Source organism: Meleagris gallopavo, chromosome 1 (genome assembly GCF_905368555.1).
Source record: "Meleagris gallopavo chromosome 1, MGAL_WU_HG_1.1, whole genome shotgun sequence".
Classification (NCBI taxonomy): Eukaryota; Metazoa; Chordata; class Aves; order Galliformes; family Phasianidae; genus Meleagris; species Meleagris gallopavo.
In genome coordinates, this window is record NC_139404.1 from 129815826 (window position 1) to 129843637 (window position 27812).

Below are 27812 nucleotides of genomic sequence, written 5' to 3' on the forward strand. Positions count from 1 at the left end.
CCTCCTGCACCTGCAGCAGATATTAAAACCCCTGGGTCTCCTCTTCGAGCAACACTACCAAACATAGTCCTCAGTTCCTCCCCAGGTTCTGTCTGGTGTTAAGGTGCGAAGTGGGTACTGGGCTCACTGAACTGAGCACGAATGTTGGCAACTGCTGGTTGTCATTTCAGGCTGTGTTTAAGTATTCCCTAACAGCTTTCATGTTCTGTGCTTTTGTGCTCTTGGGTGGGCTCAAGGATCAGCCCAGCTCCTGCCAGGGGAGGAGCTTTGGGTAGCAGGAGGTTGTAAGTGTGTATTTCTGCTGGATGAGGCTCCATCCTTGCTGTGCCTCGGGGCGTGGAGAGCTGGGCACCGAAGCAGGGTGCTGCCCCAGATGCCCTGCAGTAAGCACAGAATGCAGTGGTCCCCACTTGGATTTCTGTCACATCAGGATCTTCTGGGCTACGTACTACTGGAACTGCTGAAGTCTGTGATGAAACACTAAAAAAGCAGGGTGAGGGGTGAAAAAAAACACAGTGCTACTCAAAATAATTTAATGTACATGGTGTATCCACATTAAGGGGAAACAAGTGTCTTACAGAGATGAAAGACGGCAAAGGATGTGATTTCACAGTGCCAAAAGCAACACATTTTAAAGTGACCAAAGCCAATTATATCAGGAGTGCTCTTTTTCTGGCATGTGATAAGCAAAGAGAAAGGAAAAGGGAACAGCAAACACTTTCCCTGATGGCTGAAGCTGTTGGACCCATCTGGTGAACAAGTTTCTTTTCTTTGGTGGGGAGCGGGGCTTTGGCAGGTGCGTGTTTGGTGTAAGTAATACTTGGAGTGGTTCTACCTGTGTTAGTTAATGAAATAAAGAAAACAGATCCAATGCCAGGAAAGACTTCGCAACAGAGGGTTTGTTCCCAGCTTGCAGGAACCCAATGGGGAAGGAAGGGACAGGGACAGCCTTTCCTGCAGTCCTAGCAGCTTGTTAGAGTTGAAAGGAATCCTTAAAGACCACCTAGTCCAACTCCCCTGCAATGAACAGGGACACCTACAGCTACATCAGGTTGCTCAGAGCCCCATCCAGCCTGACCTCGAGTGTCTCCACATTCAGGGCATCCACCACCTCTCTGGGCAGCAAAACTTCCTAGCAGTGTCCCTCCAGTACTGAGCAAACCAAGTGTCCAGGAGCTGCAAGACACTCTTTGCTCTTCCCAGGTTTTGTAAAGCTTTATTGTTAAACAGACATCTTCCATCAGTGAGCTTTTGGGGATTCCCTCTCAAGTGAGGATTGTTGTACACAGAGCTAAACAGGCTTCTTAGCTGTAGTCCTACAGCTTGTGCAGATTGCTTCACTGTGAAAGAAGAAAGATTCTGAGAAGCCAGGATGTGTACCCATGCATTTAACAATCTAGGAACATGTACCCTATAAATATTTTCAAAGCCTTAAAAAAAAAGAATCGTAATAATCCCTCTACTTTAAGTATAATGCCTTCTTAATGCAACATGTGTGTGAAGAGACAGTGTGTCAAGACCTACACATGCCATACATGCACCGGATGGTCTGAGCATAACTTAGAAGAAATCCACTCCCAGTACAAAAATGTACCCAAATGATGGACCGAATCTCCCCTACGAAGAAGGTGACATTATCCTATTTACAAGAAAATTCTGCTTCAGTTAAAAATGCTAAAAACCATTCTCCAGTCCATATAAAAATAATCATGGCTATGTATGCACACACGTATTTATATACATTTATGGCTTTCACACATTCCAACCTTCTCCATTAAGTAATGAAATATAAATACTCTATCAGTCCTTTTTCTGCTCCCCGGGTTTTTCAGGCTCTTCTTCTCCAACGGATAAGGTGCCGCTACCGTATTTTTTCACTCTGGTTTCTACTCTGGCAAGTCTCTGCTTAACTTTTTGTTGAGAAGAGCTGTACTCTGCCAAGAGCCTTGCAAACCTTGTCTGCAGTGTATCTAGGGCTGTTTCAAGCCTGTCTATTTTTTCTTCCAAGTCTTTTGGGTCAGCTCCTGCTTTTGCTGCTTCCTCATCTATTAAATTGTCTTTCATCAGAATTTGTCGGCCCTTCTCTTCCAGAGCCTTTTTGGCTTCTGGGTATTCTGTGAGGGCTTCCATTAAATCATCTTTAGACAAGCAGAACAAATCTGAATAACCGATACTCCTTATGTTGGCTGTCCTCCTGTTGCCCGATTTGCTGCCTTTGATGTTGAGGATGCTGATTTCACCAAAGTAGCTGCCATCACTCAGGACTACAAATTGGGTTACACCATCATCTGCCACCACTGCCAGTTTTCCCTCCTTTATAATGTACATTTCCCTCCCAATATCTCCCTTCTTGCATATGTAGTCCCCAGGACTGAAGACAGTAGGTTTCAATTTCAGCACCAGCTCAATGAGCAGTCCTGCTTCACAATCCTGGAATATACGCACTTTCTTCAGTGTGTCCAAATGGACATTGATGGCGATTTCAGCTTTCAGCTTGTCGGGCAGATTTTTGAGAACTTCCTTTTCATCCACTGTTTTCTTATTGGTCCAGAGGTAATCAAACCACTTAATAACCCTGGCTTCCAAATCCTTCGTTACTTTTCGGAAATGCATGTACTGTTTAATGGAATCGACTTTGGCCTGGAACTCCGCCCTGGAGGCATTCATGTTGGAAATCATGGAGCCCACGTTACCGACGATGGTAGCGAAGATCAACACGCCCACCAGGAAGTCAATGACCACAAAGAGATACTCCTCATCCTTCACAGGCGGAGGAGTTTCCCCAATGGTTGTTAGCGTCAGCGTTGACCAATACAGGCTGTAAATGTACTTTCTCGACAGGCGCCCATACTCTGGGATGGATACGTTGGGGTAGACCCAAGAGTCAGTTCCGAAGCCAATTACCTTTGAAATTGCAAAGTATATACACGCATTCCAGTGGATGATGATAAGAATGTACAAGACAAGATTTCCAATACGAAACATGTTTGGATAATTTGTCCTGGTTTCTGTGCGGTCAAAAAATTCAAACAGGCGAGCAATCCTCAGCAAGCGGTTAAATCGCAGCTCAGGGTAGTTCAAACCCAGCTTCAGATACGCCAGGTCTGTTGGCAGAAGAGACAGCACATCCAGCTTGAACTGCACAGTTTGAGTATAATTATCTCGTAACTTCTTTTCGTCCTTTACCAGCAAGCCTTGCTCAAGGAAGCCTTTAAAGAATAGAAATAGATGTTCAGAATTGCCACCAGTGGCACGGAGTGACTTATGTTTCAGTCACCTGAGAACATGAAAGCTTGTGCTGTTAAGCACGCAGACAGGAACACGCCGTGACATCATGTTTCATTCTACATTTAAATATTTCAGTTAAGTAAATAGCAATGTAGCATACGGGTGTCCAACCTTTTGGCTCACCTGGACACACTGAGCGAAGAGGAATTGTCACGGGCCATGTATGAAATATATAATACAGTTAATGTATTTAAGCAACAAAACCTAGTTTTATTTTTGATTCAAACCAAAAAAGAGGGCAACAAAAGCATAAAACTACCAGGTTGGGCACGTATGAGAGCAACGACTGCATTATCACCACAGCACTCCCTGCAGTTTTCTGCCCCACTCTGGGACAGCCGTACCTTTGTGTTTTAAGTATCTCTGCAAAAAGAAGAGGGAGGTTGGTCTGCCTCGTATTTCATGAATCATTGGCGTGACTCAGAACTGAAGTTATGCTAAGCAATTGTGCATAAAATCAAAGTGGAATATTTTTAAATATTTGCTAAGCAGATGTAATGGATTGCCAGAGAGTTTTTTAGAAGAGTACAGATACCCCCAAGACCACAACAACATTTTCCCTGGAGCCATGCCTCTTCTCTTGCACCAGTGTAACAGCTGACAGGACTTCACTTTTCATGGGGTAGCAAATGCTTTGCTCTTTCTTTTGTGTGTTCTAGTGAGAGAGCTACCAAGCAGAATCTTACACATTAGTATTTCTTCATTCAAAAGACTCTGAAAATCATTAGATTTTAAGAGCTATGGGAAGATGTAAACTGTAGTAAGACCTTAAACTGCACCCGTGTAAGAGTGCTCACAGGAACACTGCACGAGCAGCACAGCTGCAGGACTGTATCTTACCTCTGAAAGCTCACAGCATTAAATACATTGCACAGGGAGCAGCCTACACACTGCAAAACACTTGCATCCAAGTGTCTGCCCGCTAGGGCAGGCAGGAGGAAAAGTGTACGGAGATATTTCCTGTTTATCAGAGCTTATCACATTTTGCTCCTCATTTAGCAATCTCGCAGCAGCAACTGTCTCACAGAAGCATCTGCTGAAGGGGACCCAGCTGCACTTCGTTCTGCCCTGTGCGGCACTGCTGCATTTCTGGAATGTCTGCATACCTGCACATCTACCTCATGTATGTGTGTATCAGTCCGTAGGTAGTTGTAAACTGATGGTGAGTACAAAAAGAAGCAGTTCTTGTGCCACGGATGTGTCACCTCACAGGAAACTGCTAAAAGAGCTGCTCAAATGTCCTTATTAGCAGAGCTATAAACCTAGACAGAAAAGCTGGCCAGGCAACTGGATTTCTGACTCATCGTTATTAAAAATAGCTCTGAAAACACATCCCTTCTGAAGGTAGGTAACAGCTTCTCAGCTCTGTTTTGTCCCTTGACATAACTGCATTCTACAGAAAAACCTCCTGAAAGCATCCAACCATGGTGTGAACCAATGATGATCAGTGAGAGGTGACGCCTTTCTGCCTCACTGCAGTCATCAAGTAAGAGAAATACAGTGAAGCTGCAGCACACCACAGGGAAGCTGCCACAACTCACAGTAGCTGTGGGGCTGCTCAGATCCCAGTGTGAAGTCAGTTCCTACCCTAAGGCAGCAGGGAGTCACACACCCCAGTGGCTTCCAGCACCTTGCAGTTACAGGAGAAGACAGCAGACACATGTGGAGCCAGGAGGGGTTGCAAAGTGAGTTGTCGAAGATCTCAGCATCTAAAAGAACCGACTCTCCCATGTGAGTGTCTGAAGTTGCAGCATACACTGCACCAAAGCTCTCAGGAGATCTCTGAGGTATTTCTGCAGTCCAACCCAGGCCTACAGAACCAACCTGCTCCGGAAGCCATCATCAGGGCAGCCTGTGGAAAGCTTATACTGCACAGTTTCTGCTCAATTCATTCCCATCACAGTGACAGATACAACTGCAAAAGAGGAACTTAGAGGGCAGAGTTGGCTTTTTAGCAGAACATAGCCTATACAAAGTTGCCCCAAAAATGGCAGTCTTGAGAGTTAGGCTCCAATGTGACAGACTTACATCTCCGCTGAACACGGTACCTGCTAGATTTTAGAATTCAGCTTGCTGCTGTGAGTTGTGTGCTTCTCAAACTGACAGCATTTTTAGGCTCTGTCTTGTAATTATGTTTACAATTTGTCACAAGCCATAACTGGTATCAAGCTGTTAGCATGATTAAGAAAGAAAGAAAGAAAAAAAGAAAGAAGGAAAGAAGGAAAGAAAGAAAGAGAGAAAAAGAGAAAGAAAGAGAGAAAGAGAGAAAGAAAGAAAGAAATGTAAAATTCAAAGATTTAAAAGAATTCTCATTTTTATGATCATCAGTGCACTTTTGAACCTTTTCAAGGGACGCTCTGGGCTGTACATGTAAACAGTGTACACAGTAAACAGTGCAAGCCAGGAAACATTTTCTGGCCTGGAGACCAGCTACAGTGACAGCTTCTATTCATGCTCACAAATTCTCCCAGCCCTCTCCAAAAATAATACCAGGAATAACTCCCAGCCTCTGCTGTCCTCTAGCTGTGCTGGGATGCTGCTTGAAAGAGTGGTAGCTGGAATAGGTCAAAGTGCATCAAGGACTACTCTAGCAATTCAGTGGTGTAAACCACTGTAAGCCTACATTATGAACTTGTTTAGTTTAAAACAGATGATTTCTTTAAGGCTAGAATCAGTATCTGTTGGGCACATTTAAATATGAAATCTTCTCAGCCTGCCTAGACTACAGAAACAAGATGAGAAAGCTGAAGATGAGCCAAGTGAAGTGCAGGTCTAGCCTTAAGCCATGACACTGCATTTTCCAAAAGCCTCCACTGCTGCTTGAGACAGGGCACCACACTGGTGGATTTGTTTCTTGCTTTGATATCCACGTTGTATCAGAAAACTTTGTAAAATCACTGGAAAACTCACCTGTCCTGAATCTGACAAACATGTCAAAAACATAGATGATATCAGAGCAGTAGTCCAGGAACAGCCATAATTTAATATGGTCAATTTGTAGCTCATCAAAGCAGGCTCTAAAGATACAAAGATAGAAATAAAAAACATTAGACCAACTATATAACCACAGTGTGCTAGTGTGGACTGGCAATGAAATGAAGGGCAGCATATCTCCATGCCTAAACATCTGCAAACTGAAGCTGTGTCTGAACAGACACTAGATCTTGCAGAATTCACAAATGTGAATGCACAGATAAGGGCATGCAAGTGCCCCTACATTTAAATGTGCATCAGATTTCACGTGAAAGATTCACAAGAATGCTCATCTCATATCCATATACATCACCATTAAGGTGATTCTCAACTAAAATATTTGCTTCTGAGAGGCCAACCATCTGCATCTCTCCCTGTCATTTAGCACAAGATGAACCCTTTCCATAGCACTCCGTTAGTTTGACTGAAGTTGTTTCCCACATCCCAAACAGGAAAACAAATACTTGAGTAACATCTTTCCATCCTTCAAGCATCCATAAATGTCTCACATTAATTTAAGATGACCCCTCATTGCCTGCAGCCTTCCTCACTGTTCTCTATTGGAGGATTTGCTGATGATACAAAGCTGGGAGGATTGGCTGACACACTTGAAGGCTGTGCTGACATTCAACAAGGCTGGAGATGGGAGGAGAGGAACCTGATGAGGTTCAACAAAGTCAAGTGTAGAGCCCTGCACCCAGGAAGGAAAAACTGCATGCATCAATACAGGTCAGTGGTTGACCTGCTGGAAAGGAGCTCTGCACAGAAGAACCTGGGGGTCCTGGTGGGCAGGAGGTTGGCCATGAGCCAGCAGTTTGCCCTCATGGCCAAGTAGGTCAGTGGCATACTGGGGTGCACTGAAAAGAGAGTGGCCAGCCGGTCAGGGGAGGTGATCCTTCCTTGCTCCTTTTCCCTGGTGAGGTCACAGCTGGAGCACTGTGTCCCATTCTGGGCTCCTCAGTTCAAGAAAGACAGAGAATTTCTAGACAGAGTTCAGCAGAGGGACGCAAAGAAGCTGAGGGGCCTGGAGCATCTCCTCTGTGAGGAAAAGCTGAGACCTGGGGCTGTTTAGCCTGGAGAAGGAAAGGCTGAGGTAGGATCCTATCAATGCTTATAAATTTCTAATGGGCAGGGGTCAAGTTGATGGAGCCAGGATCTTTTTGGTGGCTTCCAGCAACAGAACAAGGGGCAAGAGGAACAAAATGGAACACAGAAATATGAACATGAGGAAAAACTTATTTACTGTGAAGGTGACAGAGCACTGGAAAAGGCTGTCCAGAGAGTTTTTAGAGACTCCTTCTCTGGTGATATTCAAAACCCGCCAGGATGCTTTCCTGTGCAACCTGCTGTAGGGAACTTGCTCTTGTAGGGGTTGGACTAGATGATCTCCAGGAGTCCCTTCCAACCCCCACGAGTCTGTGATTCTGCGATTACAAAGTTGCCGAGCCTGCAGTGGCCAAGGCACATCTCTGCATCCAGCCAGTAGGTGGCACACCAAGGCCACAGCCAGCACTCACGGGGATGCTCCTTGCACCTTACAGTTGGGTTTTTGAGGCAGATAAAGGAGAAGCATTGACCATCGTTTCCCACTGGTACTTATAAAGATATGTAAATCTTCTAGGTAAGCAATTAATAAAAAACTACAGGGAGATCAGAGGATGATTTATGTGGGAAACACAGATACTTTAAATTTGAATCCTAAAATTGTTATTAACTTAAATCCATACCTGCATATAAGCATACACCAGTTATAGAACACAGGTGCTGCAATTATGGTCAGCCAGTTGTAGTACATATTGCTTGAAGGATCAATCACAAAGACCTCTTTCTTCTGCCTGGAAAGCAAAACATGTACGTTTATAGTGGAAATTTTACAGTAGCCTACTGGTATTCCCTCCTTTGGAGGCCACTTGTCTCATGGTTAACTCGCATCTGCTTGAGAAAGAACCTATGCCATGACCCCACGATGAGATACTACCTCCATCCTATTTGAGATGCTCCATTCCTGCTTTACACAGCTTTGGAAAAAGTAAGTGGGATTGGAAAGAAAAACAGGAGCTATTCGAATTGCTGAGGCTGAAAATCACACTTTTTCTGCATATGACCCCCACTGAAGACAAAGTAAAACATTAAATCTACCTACACATTAAAAAAAGGAAGCAGCTTTAATCTAAAAAGTATTTCCTTTGCCATCTTCACAGCAGCATCTGAGCCATTTCTTCTCAAAAAACTGGTCATCGTCACAAAAAAACTGGTGACCAAGACATATGGTCTTTATTCAATAGAGAACATTACCTCTTTGACATATGAAACATTTATTTTCTTTGAAGGCTACTTTACGGTACTGTAAAACTCAGGTTGTCTTTGCATAGTAACTGCTGCTGAAGAACACAGATTTGAACACAGGCTTTCAAATCAAAGCTTTGGTTAAGAAACTTGAGATACCTAGATCAAGTAGATTCCATTTGGAAGCTGCTCCTACTTCTATGCTGACACAGTACACACTTAAATATACATAAATCATATTGAGTTTAGGTCAGCTTTTGGGGAACAAAACAAGGAACTATTTATATCAAAAGCATGCAGATGGTCTCATTTTGTTGCAGAAATACAGCAGCTCTTCCTGGTCAGCAAGAGAAAACTTCAGTAATGACTAGTAAAGAACTATGCCAAGTTTTAAGTAATCAGTTGTGCTGGTCAGTGTAATTATAGTAACTAAACTTATTAAGCAAATCTGTAGTTCTCTACACGTAAAAATTTTGTTCTTCATCTAAACTACATTTTTGGTGTGAGCTCTAAATCATTACAGATATTGTGGAACCATGAAAATCCAGTTCAGATTTGCAAAGAGTGCTGCTATCCTAAGACGCCCCAATAGGAATAAAGTGATCTTGAACATAAAAACCAAATGCCCAGAGGTAGACGAACTCCCTTTTAATGTCCTGGAAAGCTGCTCATGACAGATCTAAACAACAGTATTAAAGACAGAACAAGTCTGCTGAGCAGTTGCACCTTTTCAAAAGCAAAAACATATTAAAGGTTTGACGGTATAAGACTCTGCAGCCTACAGATCAATAATTGTAGTAGGAGTTTTCCAGTTCAATACCATACTATGCTTTGGAGTGCAGGAGAGGTGTTACAAGTACATTTGTTATACTTACTCTTCCTTTTTTTTGTCATCTTTTTTGTCATCTTTTTTATCATCTTTCTTTTCCTCTTTCTTTTCCTCCTTCTTTTCCTCTTTCTTTTCCTCTTTAACCTCTTTCTTTTCTTCCTTTTTGCTGTGCAACATATCAAAGTCTTAGAAATATTACCAATTTTCTAGTAGCTAGAGGAGAGGGTGAATAGTGAGGTACAGGGAACTATTGACCTGGATTCTGGATGGGGTAGGACAGGATCTCTCAATGGTACCATTTATCCAACTGGTATAAATGGTTTACAGGCTTCTCAAACCAACACCTCTACATTACACAACCAATTGGCTGATTCTGTGCATTAGTCGCCCATGTTTTCTTGGCCTCTTCATACAGCAGTATACCAGGCTGGTTTCAATTAAATGCTTCCAGTTTGTTCCATCTTTAGAATTTGAGCACTTAAAAAGAAATCTATTTAATGAGAATGGACCACAAAATGGCTTAACAAACTGTCGATATTCATGACATAGACATGACATGACAGAATCTCACACTGACCATCTGAAGCTTTATTGGTGATTACATGAAATGAGGCTGAACCTCTTCTCACAGTTCTTTAAAACCAACATAGCTGTAATTAATTGATTACCTCTGCTTTCAGCAATTGCCTTGGAGAAGAATCCCTGTCAATGTTTGAACAAAAGCAGCAAATGTAGAGAAACAAGGTATGTCTCATTTCACTTAATCTCTGACATCTACATAGAAGGAAGTTATTTTGTAAACGTTTTATTGTCAACACAATTAATATGAGCTATTTTAGATCTCTATAACAGGACAAGATGACTTGTGACTGGAAGAAGATAGCACTTACCAATACATTCAATACATTACAATAGGTCAATGAACAACTTCTACCTATCAGCAATGTGTACATGCTCTAATTCTTACCCTTAGACATTTCCATAGAGACACAGTATCACAATATAATTTGGAAAATCTCAGACTAATTTTGCTTATTAAAAAAAAAAACCCTCTATGTCAGGAAAGTACCTATCAAATTAATCAATACCACTGAAACCTTTAAAATTATACACTACAAGGGGCATAATTGGAAAATTATACACTACATGGGGCATAATTGGAAAATTATTCATACAAGCTTCTCAACTCAAAGAAACAGTTTTTCATTCATCAAGGCTGACCTCTACACAGCAGCGAGAACTGCTACTCAAATGGTTTACTTCTCTGCCATTGGCCCCTTGGACTTCTACTGCAATTCTTTCAAATCTGTTCTGAAAACACTTCCCATGTAGAAAGCGTGTCAGGATTTCTCTGTGCACTGCTATGGTTAGTGTCTGAAAAGCCAACGCACAGTTGCTGCTGTTAGCGTTATCCTACTGCTGGTGAAACTTCAAGCGTCTGGCATTCTTAATGGAAAGGAAGAGATGGATACAAAGTAATCCACTTCCAAAGAGCAGTGTCACTATAGATTTGTGGCTGTTGTTAGGCAAGGAAAAGTAGGCTGAGATACCGAGTCAATGAAAAAGTGGAAGTTTTTCATTTCTGTGGCTGCTGTTCATCTCTCTCGAGTTATCTCCTAAGATCATAATCCCAGCTACCTGTAGTCTGGCAGTTGAAGTCACTTGGAAGAAAAGGTTGGCCATAATCAAAGTCTTGAAAGCACTACCTACAGTTCCCCAACAGCAGGAACTCATAGGTCTTCCACACAAGGAAAAAAACACAACTTCAGAAAGACCTGCATCTTTTTTCCCTTATTAGTACAACTGAGTAAACTGTAATCCAGTTAACAGTTGTGCCTGTCATCATTGACAGTAATACAGTGGCATCTATTCAGTGTCTCCAGCACATTAAAAGGAGCACCTTCAGACTCAGAAAATGTCTTCATTATCTCCAAAGAAACCCTGTCACAGTCTCTGAATGAGCTGAATATTTGCATTTCTCAACTGTCAACTTCTCTGCATTTCAAGTAATTTCCACGTGGTCAGGCAGGTAGACAGACAGGTGCCATCTTCAGTTAGCAATAATGCAACACCTGAAGGATGTAAGTTGTGCCCGAGGTACATGAGTCATTGTCAGAAACAGGCTAAGCAGCATTTCCATTCTAACCAGTCCTTTGGGCCCTGGCTAGCCTGTCGGGCTCCAGGCTTCCAGCACCTTTAATTTTCCCAGTCTAAATAAAATGCTGCACATTTCTGTCGCTGTCTGCTGAACTTCCATTTCAGCTTTAACAAAATTTATGCAAGTCAAACCAAAACACTGCTACAGGAGCAGGAAGATATGTTGAGATATGTGCACAAAACTTTCATAGCATCACTTCTGAACGAAATTTGCTGCTAGTCCATGACATAAAAATCTACTGCTAGATGCTACAGAGGAGGTATGTCTTCAAACAGCTGTGGCTTAATACATGCAACAAGCATTAATGTTGAGTGATTTTAAATTACAGGAGTTCTTCACCTTTTCAAGTTCTCTTTGGTCTGAAACTGTACAATATCCTTGTCAAATAAATAAAATAGAGCAGCTTCTGTCAAAACTTCTGTTGCAATGGAAGCCATATTATGTTGCCTACCACACTCTCTACATCTACAGCAACCATATCAGGCTGAGTTAAAACACAGATTTTAGAAAGAAGATTAGTGTTCATTTTGAATGCATAGAGAAAGGCTTGATTGGGTACCCTGCTCCGTATCCACATCTCATGTGACAATTTGAAATTCTGGGGGCACTTAGGATTTCCAGAAGGAGACTGAGTATGTTAGAAGAGGAAAAGGACCATCAGAAAATGAATATCTTCATCTCATTTTAAAATTGAAGCATTAATAGAGCAATTGGTAATGCAGTGAAATCAGCCAGTTGAATAAAAGGAGGTAGGAACCAAATGCTTAATTAATCCGATTCGTTCCTTGGAAAGTAAGGGTAACCAGACAAAAGGGATCACGAAGGATGCTTCTAATACTGAGAAAACTAGATCTTTCTTTATAATTAAAACCTTAGAAAGGTTTAAAGCCTTAGAAAGGGCTTAAGAAGAGATAAGGAGTTCATACTACAAATGCTTCTAGGCTGGAAAGGGAAAAAAAGGAGCTAGTAGCAGAAAGGCGTATGGAAGTTCTCAGTACTTACTCTTCATTGGTGTTGTTGCTAAAGTTGACATTAAACCTGGCCAAGGGCCACGGACTGCAGCCATTGAAATAAAACACGTTGAAGAGCGTAAAGGTTTTTGGCATTTCATACACGTGTTTACCAACATGACAGCCTGACTTACTAGCCTCTCACATATACACTGATAAGATTAGGAAGGTCAACTTTGACTGCGGCGCTAAGCCCCTTTGCATAACTATTTCAAGGCACCAGTTTCTATTTATCACGTGCTGGGCATACACGTTTGTGACCACATCTGATGGCTGAAGCTTGTTCTCAGGCATATTAGTGCACGGTAACATGCAACTCACTATTTTTAGCCCTGTAAGCATTCGGTTGCTATTTTAAACATTCTTCAGTCCCTTCCAAGTCTTCTTCACAAATGCAGCGCCAGGGTTTCTGTGACAAGCATACCTACCAGTGCTGCAAAATTAAATTTTCACAGTACAACAACTGAGAGTTAATGTAATACAGCCACAGCGCAAGCAGGAGAAGGCAAGGATGGATACTTCCTTTTATAGAGGCTTGTTGGCCCAAGATCAATGTTCTCCCTAATGATTTGGAACCTGCAACTGTTACTGATACAGGCATCTGAAAAAAAATCGTCTGCTCATTTGAGCGACTAAAGGACAGCAGTCTGGCTAATTCAACAAAACGTGCTTTTAAGTTGGATTTCTAAGAAGCTGATCAAATGAAGATGATGAGGCTGTGCTCAACTGACAACAAATCAATGTCACCTCTACTACCATGCAGAGCCCTTCAAAGTTCTTGCTTCAATATAAATTATTAGCTGAACTCTTGAAACGAATGAAGTGATTACTTGCTTACCTACCAATCTTTAACTAAGTAAAAAGCCATGGGAGCCTGTGCTCCATAGCATAATGCCAAACAGAAGGCAAACTTTTGTCTTTCAACTTTATTTTCCTCTCTTGGCTGGCATTAAATTTAGTACAGTAATTTACATATTCAGTCTTCCCCTAAATACGTCTACTTACCCGTTTACTCCCCCAGGCTGTTCACGGATGCCCAGGAAGGAGCGGATGTTACTTTGCCTGCTGGACACCTCTACAAGCTCTGGCCCTCGGATACGCTCTAGGAAAGAATCAGGCCTTTGGTCTTCACGGTGCAGATGTCTTGTGGCCCACGACCTCAGAGATACGACAAATCGTGACAGCCTGTGCAGAACAGACACACAACATTGACTGAACCACAAAAGAATGTCAGATGGATTAAGTCTTCCCCACAGTATCAGTTCGGGAGCATTTTTCTCCACTTCTCCACCTGCCACAGAAATGAGGCCTGATAGATTAGCAGTGTGAACTTAGACACTTTCCACAATTTCATACATCATCTCCTGCAATTGATCAAGAAAGTATCTCACACATCATCACTGTACCAGCACTGCAGAGGCAATAGAAGAACTCTGATTAAAGATGGATTTGTCAACTGGTCACAGTGGGGACAAAAAACTTCTGACCTTATGTGATAATGAGGGAATCTTGGACTGACAGATCAGGAGATGTACAATACTCACAAGAACACATACTCACGGCACATAGAAGAAAAAAATGCTGAATAGTTGGTGAAGAAGGATGGACTTTGAAAGAAGGAATGGTAAAATTTCAGTCACTTTCCCTTAGGTTGTAAAGAGTCTGTCTGCAGATGTATTAGTTGCACATTGCACATAAACCTGCTTACTGCACAGACAGCCCTATTTCCTCATCCTAAATTTCAAGCAGAGCACTGAAATTGGATAAGCAAAACATCATGGCAACAAAACTAATTTACCACAAAATCGTTACGACTCATTTTGTGCTCCCAATAATTGACTGAAACACATTACAAATTTTTGTAATGTTATCAAAGTTCAAACAAAAACATGCTTTTGAACAACTGAAAATAACAGACACTGAAATATATAGAAAAGATTTTCTTTACTCCCCAAACAATATTCTTTATTCTTTCCCATTAGCAGACCAATTTGGACAAAAGTAGTGTTACTTCAGGTTTCCCAGTCTTGTCCATGAAAATGCCATAATGAAATTCTGAACAACCTGTAACTTCTTACAGGAGCTCTGGGCTACTCAAGGAAAGCTCTTCACATTCCCTTCACGTTGGATAATATTACAATCTTATGATAAAGTACACATGTCTTACAGCACTTCTCCAGAGTCTGACTATACCATCTCATAGATCTTGCCCAGGATTTCTTACCTTGAAATAAAAGGACAAATAAAGCAGGAACAATACCACATGTCAGAAATTAGAGAAAGACATTTTTGAGCTCTTTATTCCTATACCAACAAAGCATCATATAAATCATCACCAATGTCCAACAACTAAGAGAATTCAAAATCTACCAGGAATGCAAAATTAAAATAAAGCTCCACATCAAAGCCTGAGATCAATTAATACATTCCTAACTCATTTAGAAAGCATTGCATAAAATTAAACTGTGATTTTTTTCCTCTTTATCTGAGCAGAACTCAGCTTTCACGTAAGAAATGGTATGAAAAACCACTAACATGGATGCTCTTACTTATATTAGAAAACAAGGCATTTTGAGGACTGTTAGTTAAGAAGCCAAACAGATTCTACAAAATAAGATTGAGAACTTCTCTATTTGAAGAAAGAAATAGCCTTTTCTTATTTCTGCCATACTGTTTTATCTTCACCTTTTTTGTCCTTTCCACCTCAAAGATACTCTCAGTGAAGTCCAGCAGAGGCTGTTATCTTAGGCCTTTGAGAATCTGCATTTAAGAGGCGTGTTATATTACTATACTTTATTTAAACTGCTGAGCATTCATGTTTGTATCAAAGGTTTCCTTGCAGATTCAGAGACTCAGAAATTGAAGTTATACATGCATGTAACTCAAAGTATTCTGGAAAAGGGTATAGAATAATATAAACTATCATTAATAAGCTTTAATTAATAAGCTGTATTGATTTACACATGTAGATGCACTCCATCCATCTTCTTTGGAAAGTGATGGCTCTTCTTACTTTACCTTGAAACAAATAGTGATCAGTCTCTTTCAAATATGCTAATACTGAAAATGGTGTTAATTAGCATGTTACCTTGCCATTGCTCCCCTGCCTGTGAATGGGCTCGCTTGTGATCCAGATAGATGTCTTCCCTCCATAGAAATGACTCTCTGCAGTTCTGAAGATGTATCCTCACACAGTGAATGGGTTCTGCAAAAGGAAATGGTTTTTAAATTATATACAGCCTCCAGCAGATTTTCCCCCATCCAATTACAAACACCACTGCCAACACCAGAAAACAATACTGCAAATTATCTTCTTTCTACTAATAAGACATATATTTGATAAATGTAAAGTGAAACCTATATTCCACTTTTCTGGAGCCATCCAACATGAATGAAGGCAGACGAGGCTCTGCCATCTGTCCCAGCAAGGTCAGAAGCTGACTTCTGACTTGTCAATTACCACTCTGGTGATACACAATTAAGAGAAGAACACTTCATAGAGTCATAGAATCACAGAATGGCCTGGGTTGAAAAGGACCATAATATTTACTTTCTAGTTTCAACCCCCCTGCTATGTGCAGGGTCGCCAACCAGCAGACCAGGCTGCCCAGAGCCACATCCAGCCTGGCCTTGAATGCCTCCAGGGATGGGGCATCCACAGCCTCCTTGGGCATATTTGCTCGTCTCCTAGCACTCCTCTTGCACTGCATCAGCAGCTTTCCTTCAGCAGAGAGGAAAGTTCCGTGCCTCCAAGGGGCTTCAAAGTGACTGCCCACTGTTTTTTTCAGTATCGGTCTCCCAGATCTTGTTTGAGTTTAACAGTTTGATATTTCTACCAATGTGGTTCCATTTTATGATTCAAAGCAAATACCTCTTTCTCCTTTTGCTCCTTGTCTAGACTAAAAGGGGAAAAGCACTGATTTTACAGTAGACAACACTGAGTAGCATCACTGCTGTTCTTACTCGCTCCGTAAGTGAAACTCAGCCTACTGCATGGCAAAGCAGGCTTACAGATGTTCAGAGCTACTCTGGTGGTGATGAGACACAGAAAACAATGCAGAATCTCAGCTGCAAGCAACTGCAGATAGTGATTATACTGTTACGTTACATGCAGTGTCTGCCAGCTCACATGAGTTCCTGTAAGACTGCTTATTAGCACAGAAATAATTAGCACTGAAAAAAATAGATGAAGCTTTGGCCTTATCTTTCTGTAATGAAGTTTTGGAACTGACTTCAATGGAACCAAGACTTTATCAAAGCTCACTGTGGATTTTTTTATGACTCCTGAGGCTTTCTCTGTGTTTTTCATTCTTTACAAGATTTCATCATCACGTTTCATCACGTTTTTCTCCCTTCATAATGCAAACAATCTCTCACATGACTCTGTTAATCGGCACTGCCACGAAAGCACTGAATATGATGATACTTACACTAACTTCACAAGAACTGGCAGCAGCATTTTGAGTGCCAGCAACAGGACAATTAGCAGCTTAGTTTTGTCTGTACTCACAGCAGGGAAGCTGGCAGACAAAGAATTAAAACTTCACTGTATCTCCACACTACAAAAGATAGTGACTCCTGGGATTCACAGTTTCTTAATTGTTTTCTTTTCCTCTTCTAATAAGATGCCAAGAGATACAGGTTAGAATTGAAAAAGTTTTACAACCCGGTTTACATTGTGGGTGCTGTGACAGTTGGGGTTGCTAAGGTCAACCCAGCTCCTAGGGGACAAAGAACAAACTCATGGGACAGAAACCCATTATAGGCTACTGGATACACAGAGCCTACATCCAGCTTAGGAATTCTGCTTAGCTGGATGCTAGGACTAAGGCAAGCATAGATACTTGCAGTTTGCTCCTTTATCCCCACTCCATTTCTTTTCCTGAAGCATCTGCCTGCACTTCTGCTGGGGAAAGGTTGACAGCATCCTTTAGACTGCACTCTATGCCTGTTTTTTTACTACCTTGTATTCCTCCTAACAGGAAAACATTTATCTTGCTTGTTCTTAGACAGCATGGATTCTAATGTTGCTATTGTTCTTACTTACTAATCACCATCATTTTTGAGTTGTGAAAAGACATTTTCAAAGGAGGCAGAAAGAATTCTTAGAAAATTGTTTTAATTAACAGAACTCAGGTTTGAAGAAAAAAGAGGAGTATTTAAGTTGCAGCAGCTTAACTGCTTTTAGTAAATTCAGGTTTACTTTACAAAAAAAGTTACAACATGTACAGACAACTCAAGACAACTTTGCAGAAACAGCACTAAAGGGCTTGCATTTCACCTTTACAGTAATACTCACAGGACTCTACCAGGCAACTCCTGTGGAAGCATCTGTCCAACATTACACAGCAATTATAAACACATTCCACTTTAATTCACACCAGCAAACTGAAAAGTAAATCTAAAATACTCTCTTTCTTCCACTATTGTAACTCCTTATAAAACTCACAGGCTCATTTCTGATTTTTCTCAACCACATTCACATAAGACAAAAGGCTTCATTTGTAAGCTGACTTTCTATCAGTGCAGAGGAAGGTTACAGACTGGGCTTCTGAAGTAGCCCCTTCAGTGCACGTGGCCTAATTCTGAATTTATGAACATAAACTCATTCCTATCCCAGACTCCATGAGTTTGGCTGGTATCTGCAGCAAAACAGAAAGGACTGCCATTATTGTCCCATTACGTTACATAGTTTGAAACCACCATGAGAAGAGACTTACACAATGTTCAGAAATAGAGAGCAGGTTACAAAGTAGGAACACTAGATAACTGTGCCTCCTCAGCTTAAGTTGAAACCCTGGATATAAATTCAGACTGGGGGATGAGAAGCTGGAGAGCAGACCTGCAGAAAGGGATTTGGGGCTTCTTCACCAAAGTGTGGTTGGGCCCTGGAACAGGCTCCCTTGGGGTCAAGGCACTGAGCCTATTGGAGTTCAAGAAGCATTTGGACACCACTCTCAGAGGGTTTGAATTTGGGATGGTGCTGTGGGGAGCCAGGAGTTGGATTTGATGATCCTCGTGGGATACTGTTTCCCACACTTTTCTCCTGGGGAAACTGGCTGCTCACGGCTTGGAGAGATGTATGGTTCACTGGAGTAAAAACTGGCTGGATAGCCTGGCCCCAAAGGTCATTATGAATGAGTTAAATCCACAAATGGTGTTCTCCAGGGCTAAGTACTGGAGCTATTTTGTTTAAAATATTTATCAACAAGTTTGATGAAGGGAATGAGTGCACATTCAGGACATTAGCAGATGACACCAGGATGGGCAGGAGTGTTGATGTGTCAGTTGCTCTTCCCTTACCCACCAATGCTGTAAACCCATCACAGAAAGCCACTACATGTGGCAGGCAGAACTTGCCCTTAGTGGAGCCATACTGTCACCAATCACCTCTTTGTCTTCCACGTTCCTTAGCACAGTCTCTACAAGGATCAGCTCCATTATCTTGTTGGGCAGAGGCAAGAAGACTGGCCTGTGGTTCCCTGGATCTTCCTTTTTCTCCTTGTTTAAAAATGGGGGTTATGTTTCCCCTTTTCCAGTCAGTGATCATCAGACTGCAACAGCTTCTCAAGCACGATGGATAGTGGCTTAGCTACTTCATCCGCCAGATGAGCAAATTACAGTTTGAAGACCACCACCAGCTTTCTGTTAATTGTTTCAGTGAGTGCTTTTCTTTGATAATACCACATTCCACTACAGAAAAGCACTTAAGCACATCTTAGCATTAAGCATAAAATTAACACCCACCGACTGTAATGGGAACTAAGTAATGTGCTTAATTGTCTCCTTGAACTACAGCCAGCAGGACTTAAAGGAAAATAAGGAGCAGTGTCACTAGTCTAGAAAACCTATGGTTGGCTGGATTGATTGTTTGGTTGTTTGTTTTCCCCTGTGCCTACAGTTTTAATTTTTACTTATCTGAATTTTAAAAATATGTATCAGAATTTTTTCTTGCATGAAGTTAAAGACCAATGCCCCACAACTGCCTTCAACGTGAAGATCTGAAAGTGGCAGTTTCTGCTGACAGTGATTGAGGTTTTAAGTTCAGAACTGGAAAGAGAAACAATCTGTGATGTTCGTGACAGATAATGCAATGCATGAAATACATTTTATTAGCTCCCCTCGCCTTAATTCCCATTGTCTTTTCGTGGAAAAAAGGATTAACTTCTGCCAAAAGAAACAGAATGGAAGGTTTCTGTCTTAGAAAAGAAAATTAAAAATTGTCTTCTGTTAAGTAACAATCATACTCTTATTGATCCAGTGGTCTAAAATGCATTTGTGTCCTAATGAACACAAGCATATTGAGTTTTGCCCATATACATACAGTTTTTTTAGCTGTATTACAAAAGTATTATATAACCATTTTTTGGCAATCACTTCAGCAATAGAAAAACTTTAAATGTGAGATCTCTTTTATAGAGCGACCCTGTAATTTTTTTTTTACTCATCTATGAAGTCCCATAATTAATGCTGACCACAATGAACTTCATTTTAAATAAATGGTCCATCAAGACTCTTATCATCACAAAGCGTAATTCATACTTTCGCCCCTTTACTTTTAAGTCATTGCCTCTGAGGCTGCAGATGACTGCAGCCATTTAATTCTACATTCAAACCTTTATACCTACGCTTCTCACTTCTACTAGTAAGTTCTGAGCTGCCAATCACTGATGTTTTCTACAAAAAAGGAGCACAAAATGAAGACTCAATGCAATGTGTGTTTTCTCTGCTTCTGAGGTACGGTTGTAAATGAAGACAAAGAGACACGATGCTTCCAATCTCTCGAAGAACAACATGAAGTAGTATTAACTAAATCAAGCCAGACTGCAGAGAATAAAAGCAGTTCCATTTTCACTAGTGTAGGTACACCTACATACCAGAAGGTATCACATAAGCAAAGCAGAAATGGAAAAAAAAAAAATAATGTGAAGAGGACAAGGATCACGTCCATACTACATACTAGGGGCACATAATCCAAAATTATCATAATACAAGCAGTCCTAACAGGTTTTTAAATCCTTGGACAACAAGAATCAGTCTGGCAAAGCCTCCATAGCTGAGGCAGTTGACCACAAGAAGCCAAAAGCAGGCAACATTTTCCAGCCTGCACTAGTGCTGTGCATCATCAGACACTTTCTTGCAGTAGCATTTGCCCAGACCAGAGAAATGACTGGAACTGCATAAAATATAAGTGTACAGCACACAGGCGTATTTTATGCAGCCACTTAAAAAACCAGTGAAACAGAGAAAAGTGAATGTAAGGAAACAAGTACAGTTCAACTGTACAGTGTGAAGCTCTGAAAAGCCAGTAAAAAAAATGTTGGTATGATTCATAGGCTAAACATGTTTCCTAGCACTGGAGCTAAACAGTTTGAAGAGGGTGCTTTTAAAAACTTTCCTAAGGCTTTTCACTGCATAGTACTGGCAAGAGCCTTTTTTCTCCTCATCCCATACACACTCCAAGTGCAGGTTCTTGCAAGCTGATTCAAGAAAGATGCTTATCCTTATAGAGATGGTGTAATTCCTGTCAATAGGAAAATGTGCTTTATTCCTCAGGTGATACAGGTTCTGGATCCAAAACTGCAAACCATGATAACTTTCCCATTGCAGTCTATTCTGTACTTTGGAAATACACCACCAGGTCATTTAAACACAAAGGGTCAATGGAGATGTGGTCGCTTCCAAAATACAGATACAGAGAACTGCCTCAAATTCTGTGGCTATCTGATTGTGATGAAACAAACGTATTACCTGATAAAGCCATTTTCAATCCTTTCAATATCTTCATCAGTAGTTCTGACAGACAGTCCATGCATGCCAGGGTAGGAGTGCTGGGTGTTGATTTTTGCCATTTTGCTTTACATATCAACATCTAACTGATAGCTGAAACACAGGGAAAAAAATGCATTTAATGAAGGCACCAAAAGCAATGTAACAGTTCTTAAAAACAGTGACTGACTATAACAAGAGGGCAGTAAAAAGCTAATTTAACCATTTTCATAGACAGCAATATTTACACACATAGTATGAGAGCTGTTCCTGTAACAAAGAAAATCCATCAGGACCAACAAAAAGGTTTACATGACACTATATTTTTTGTCTCTGGGGTTTCTGAATATCTTTCTGAATATCCACAGTGTCAGACATATTATCCACAGAGAAACTGCATTTAAAATTTCATTCAAAGACTACAGTTAGAAAGCAAAGTGGTTACGTGCTAGGACAACCTATTCCACTTCAAGTCAATCCCCTTGTGCTAACATGTTTCTATTTTATGATGAAGTCCCTTATTCTGAAATTGCATAGTAAGCAAACAGATCATTAACCAAATGTGTCCTTCAGCTTAATACACAGCATCCATTAATCATACATTATCTAAACAGTGCACTAAACACTTTTTCTGTTGCCTTCTCGTCTGTCATTCTTATGACAGTGCTTCAAGACAAAGTCTGTTGAGATATCTAACCATTCAACTCCTATAAGATTTAGGAAAGTTATTCAACTTAATTCCTTTCCAGATGTGCCCCTCAGTGCCTTACCAACATAAGTAAAAGCTTGTAAGAGTCAACACAAGTGCTTTAAAAACGGCAGTCTGAAAGACTTCACTGAAAGTTCTGAATTTTGAATTATTTTTTTTTTAATTATTGAAACCCTAGTCAGGGACCTTTTCCATCTGAGACATCACTAGAAGCAATTTCTCTTGGGATCTGGCCACTGCTTCAGATCATCTAATGTCCTTTTCTCCCGTAATCCACCGTCTTAAAACCATACAGCATGCAACTAGCAGCAAACAAAATACAGAAACAAAAACTCTCCCCTGCACTGCTCCTGAAGTAAAACTCATTGCCCACTACCAGGTCTGTGTTATGCATTCAGCGTCTTAAAAGACAGACACTTGACTTACCCTCCATCCAAATCCCAAAGACCTAAAGGAAATGGCATATAACTTTTAAAGAAATTTAATCTATTTCAAAATATAAAACAGACTAAAATTTTGCATCCAGAAATAATAAAATTGGTCTGGAAATAGCCCCTGGATATCTTATTTAACACCTGAAAATCTGGTTAGTGTTTTCCAATTTCTAATCTTACCTCAACACAGGTCAACTGATACATAACTGTGTCTGATCTTAAACCCAGCCCTGCACATACCAGGCAACTTCAGCTTTTCTGGGGAGAAAATCAATATTTCTATGACACACTGATATAAATAGAGGATTTTCAACCCACTCTGAGATCTGAATGTTCACTCAGAAGAACTGATTCCTAAGACATGGATGATTTATACTAAAAACTGCATATAAAAATGTTAACCAAATCATTTTCATAAAATTAATCAATTTGTTATGTTCAAAGAACGTTTACAAATTATCTCTACAATTCTGTTAAGGTATATCCATTATAAATATCAAGGAATACCATTTCTTTTCAACCAATTCAGCCTTGGATGGACAAACATTTTAATAAATTAACTAGCTGAATGAGTAGGTTGCAAAGTAGATACGATACCAATTTCTTTTATCTCCAAGAAAAATTATCGTTAACCACTTCTGAGTTACAATTATTGCTTCTATTACAGGCTTTGTACAACAGAATTAGATAGATTACATGCAATAGTGACTTGGTGATGAGTAGATTTATTTTGCCACAGCAGTAACTCCCATTTCTCATATATTAATGTGAACATAATTCAAGATAAGAATAAAATGTTTTTGCTCTTTTGTTACTACTGATGGTAGCCTCCAATTTATGTTCTCACTTCCCAGGTTCCAAGGCTTGAAGTTATACTGGGAGGCTCTAACATATCAGCCAGGTTGTCACAATTGCTTCACTTAAAAGCAGAGCAGCATGCTTCTTGCTGCCAAATTGTTGTGCTCATACAAAAGTAAGGCACAAGAGCAAACTGCTTCTTTCTACAAATAATTACTCTTGCTGCCTATTGCATTTCTGCTGTTCTCAGCTATACACTGGAAGTCCAATGCAAGATAATTTAGGAGTAAGAGTGGCCAGCAGGGAGAGGGAGGTGATTGTCCCCCTCTACTGAGCTCTTGTGAGGCCCCATCTGGAGTACTGCATCCAGGCCTGGGGCCCCCAGTACGGGAAGGACATGAAGCTCTTGGAGCGGGTCCAGAGGAGGGCCTCTAAGATGATCAGAGGGCTGGAGCACCTCTCCTATGAGGAAAGGTTGAGGGAACTGGGATTGTTTAGCTTGCAGAAGAGAAGGCTCTGGGGACATCTCATTGTGGCCTTCCAGTACTCGAAGGGAGTGTATAAACAGGAGGGGGAACAGCTGTTTACGAGGGTGGATAGTGATAGGGCGAGGGGCAATGGTTTTAAACTGAGACAGGGGAGGTTTAAGTTAGATATTAGGAAGTTTTTCACTCAGGGGGTGGTGACACACTGGAACAAGTTGCTCGAGGAGGTTGTGGATGCCCCATCCCTGGAGGCATTCAAGGCCAGGCTGGATGTGGCTCTGGGCAGCCTGGTCTGGTGGCTGGCGACCCTGCACATAGCAGGGGGGTTGAAACTAGAAAGTAAACATTATGGTCCTTTTCAACCCAGGCCATTCTACAATTCTATGATTCCTTCAAAACTCAGCCAATTTTTTGTTGTTGTCATTTAAATCAAAATAGAATTTTGAGAGAGGGATGATTCCTCCCTGTTCCAATCAACACCATAACGCATCCACCATTGGACTTGCACGTTATTCTACTTCAAAGCTTTAAAAGCTTGATAATGAGAAAATCAGAATGATTCATAAGTGACAGAGCACAAGTTTTTTTCTAAGGGTAGATTTCCAAAACAAAGTTAGTGCCAAGTTAAGATCATAGCATCATAGAATGGCTTGGGTTGGAAGGGACCTCTAGGATCATCAAGTTCCAACCCTTCTGCCACAGGCAGGGTTGCCAGTCACTCGATTAAGTAATAGAGCAGATTGCCCAAGGCCCCATCCAACCCAGACTTTACCAGTACTGACACCTAATGTAACAAAGACCCTGCCACTAGCTCCAATGATTCACTAATTCATGTCTATCGACAGCAGTTCTTAAACCAAGATCACCTGGCTTAAAGTCTCCAATAAAATGAATAACTGCACGGACAACAAAAGTATGAGATAATAAAAACCTAGGGGTGCAGGCATGATGTAGCTTATTTGCTGCCAACATGCAGCATCCCACTAAAAAAAAACATTGGGAAAGCAGCATGGCATGCTACAGGAAATCCAGGAGACTCCAGGAGTGCGCTGAGGATAACCTCCTGGTCTAGGAAGTAGACAAATCAACCAGAGATTAAGAATTAATGGACCTGGTGCTGACCAACACAGAGGAGATCATTAAAATATTGGAAGCAGAGATTATGGCCTAGTTGAGTTTGTGATCTCAAGGAATACAGGCCTAGCGAAAAGCAAAGTCAGGAACCTGAACTTCAGGAGAGCAAAATTCCAGCTGTTTAAGAAATCGCTGGACAGGATTCCCTGGGAAGCTGTCCTTATGGACAAGGGAGCAGAGCTGGCAGTTCTCCAAGGACACCTTTCTGAGAACACAAGAGCTCTCTGTCCCCCAGTAGAGGAAAACAAGCAGAAGAGGCAGGAAACTGGCATGGCTGAGCAAGGACCTGTTGCTTTAACTGAGGGAAAAAAGGGGCACGTACAGGCAGCAAAAGCAGGGATTTGAGGCTGAGGTATAATGCAGAAATGAGATCAGGAAAGCCCCAAGGCACACATGAAACAGAATGTGGCGAGGGATGTGAAGTGTAACAAGAAGGGATTGTACAGGTACGTTAGTCTGAAGAGACAGGCCAAGGAGAGTATACCTCCATCTGGTAAATGAGAAGGGAGAACTCGCTACAACAGATGTCACGTGGAGAAGGCTGACATACTTAACGAGTTATTTGCCTCAGTCTTCACTGGAAGTGAAGTGCAGATCGTGCCTGACAAACCTCATGGCCTTCTACAGTGGAGTGATCAGTGGGCGAAGGAAGGGCAACTGATGTCATATAGCTGGACTTGTGCAGCACCTTTGACATGCTCCTACACCACATCCTTATCTGTAAATTGGAGAAATACAGATTTGAAGGGTGGATAAAGAATTGGTTGGATGGCCACATTGACCAGGGTTATGGTCAATGGCTCTACATTCAGGGTAGAGGCCAGTAACAATTAGTGTTCCCCCCAGGGTCCTGTTGTAGGAACAGTACTTTTCCTTATCTTTATAAATGATAAATACAGTGGGATTGAGTGCATCCTCAGCAAGTTTGCAGACAACACCAAGATGAATGTTGCAGTTAATATGACAGAAGGAAGGGATGCCATCCAAAGGAACCTAGATACGCTTGAGAAGTGGGCCCACAAGAACCAAATGAGAGTCAATAAGGCCGAAGTACACAGTCAGGGTCAGGGCAATTCTAGATTTGAGTACAGACTGGGAGAAGAACTCATTGAGAGCAGCCCTGTGGAGAAGGATTTGGGGCTTCTGGTGGACGAAAAGTGGGACAAGAGCCAGCAGTGTGCACTTGCAGCACAGAAGGCCAGCGGTATCCTGGGCTGCATCAACAGAGGGGTGGCCAGCAGAGAGAGGTAGGGAATTGTTCTCCTCTACTCTAGCCTCATGAGGCCCTGTCTGGAGTACTGTGTCCAGGCCTGGCACCCCCGGCACAAGAAGAATTGCAGACCTGTTGGAGAGGGTCTAGGGGAGGCCACAAGTATGGTCAGAGGGCTGGTATTAAGAAAGGCTCAGGCAGGTGGGTTTGTTCAGCCTAGAGAAGAGAAAGCTCTGCGAAGATCTTATTGTGGCCTTCCAGTACTTAAAAGGAAGCTTATAATCAGAAGGGATACTTTTTACACAATCTGATAGTGATAGGACAAGAGGGAATAGCTTTAAGCTAAAAGAGGGGAGATTTAGATGTTAGAACATTTTGTCTCAGAGGGCAGTGAGGCACTGGCAGAGGCTACCGAGGAAGCTGTGGGTGCCTCATCCCTGCAGACATATAAGGTCAGGTTGAATGGAGACTCGAGCAGCCTAATCCAATGGGGGGCAGCCCTGCCTTTAGCAAGGGGGTTGCCTAGACAATATCTAAGGTCTGTTCCAACCCAACCTATTCCATGATTCTGTGCTTGCTTCTGAACCAGCTGAGCAGTGAATAATGCCTTTCTATATTTTAAAAGCTGTAAATGTGATGTACATATTTTCAGACTTGTAATTTCTCTATCACTACAGGGAAGTTTGGTTAAAAAACACTGAGAACAGTTTTTCTTTAAGCTTGAAACTGGCATGGCTTCTCCAGCTGTTATTAATCTCCTGGAATTAGATACTACTAATCTGGAATTAGACACTACTAATAGATACTAGAACTGGATAGTCCTAATCTCCTGGAATGCTTTCAATATATCACTTGAGCAGTGAGTACAGAAAACAGTTGCATCCTTTATTTAGATGTTCCAAAGCCAGGCTACTGAAGAAATCACACAACTCATAGGATATAAAACCAAATACAACCAATTTTGGATGAAAAACTACTAGCCTAGAAAGCAAGAACAGGATTAAACAGTTGACCTTCAGTGCTGCAGAAGTTTAAGAATAAGGTTTTCATATGAAAATCTGTCATTAATGACACTGAAAAGAACAAGCAGTGAGACAAACACCTCAGGACAGCAAAAATTACTGCAGAAACAAAAGAGAAGTGCAGGGAATTCCAGTGACCCACACCAATTAGACCAAGTTCACAACTTGATGGCAAGTGACATGCAGTGTAGGCAAATGCAAATCAGTGGATGCTGATGAAAAGCATGTAAACTACTACCTTATGTGATTCCAAAGTAATAATATGCTCTCAGAAAGGGAATCTGAGCATTGTATATTTATATACATACAGCTCAGAGAAATGCTCTGCTCAGTGCCAAGAAAGCTTGCTGACACAAAAGCTAAAAAGGTGGAAGGGTCTATACGTGGCAAGTGTTAAAATCAAAAAAGAATATTAAAAGTGCTCCATGAAATGACAGCATGAACTTCTCTGGAATACTATTAGTCCTCCCCTTAAACAAAACACACTGCAGAGCAAATGCACAGCAGGAATGATCGTGAAAGGCAAGAAATAGGAAGCTTTTAATAATTATGTTATGGCTATTTTATTTATATATTAATAATAATTATTATAAAATATTTTCATCTCATAAAATTATGTAGGCAAACTCAGAGCTCATTTCAGAGGCCTTACAACGATTTCAGATGTAAAATCCCAATTCAACATACAGTGCAAGCTGAGCCCTTAT

At 41.3% G+C, this 27812-nt stretch overlaps 1 protein-coding gene across 2 annotated transcripts in view; it reads right to left on the reverse strand.

The window, feature by feature from the left end:
• Nucleotides 1-519: 519 nt before the first annotated feature.
• Nucleotides 520-27812, reverse strand: part of CNGA3 (cyclic nucleotide gated channel subunit alpha 3) — a 33849-nt gene continuing 6556 nt past the window's right edge. The window contains exons 2-9 of one of the 2 annotated variants that reach the window (XM_085213576.1): nucleotides 21296-21427; nucleotides 15633-15749; nucleotides 13550-13729; nucleotides 12537-12590; nucleotides 9423-9542; nucleotides 7989-8096; nucleotides 6199-6305; nucleotides 520-3209 (exon numbers count right to left, since the gene is read on the reverse strand). In XM_085213576.1, the coding sequence (XP_085069702.1) occupies nucleotides 1801-3209; nucleotides 6199-6305; nucleotides 7989-8096; nucleotides 9423-9542; nucleotides 12537-12590; nucleotides 13550-13729; nucleotides 15633-15749; nucleotides 21296-21396 (2196 nt within the window). In that variant the 5' untranslated portion in view covers nucleotides 21397-21427 and the 3' untranslated portion in view covers nucleotides 520-1800. The remainder of the gene's footprint in view (nucleotides 3210-6198; nucleotides 6306-7988; nucleotides 8097-9422; nucleotides 9543-12536; nucleotides 12591-13549; nucleotides 13730-15632; nucleotides 15750-21295; nucleotides 21428-27812) is intronic. The other variant, XM_010727570.4, reaches the window with a different exon arrangement.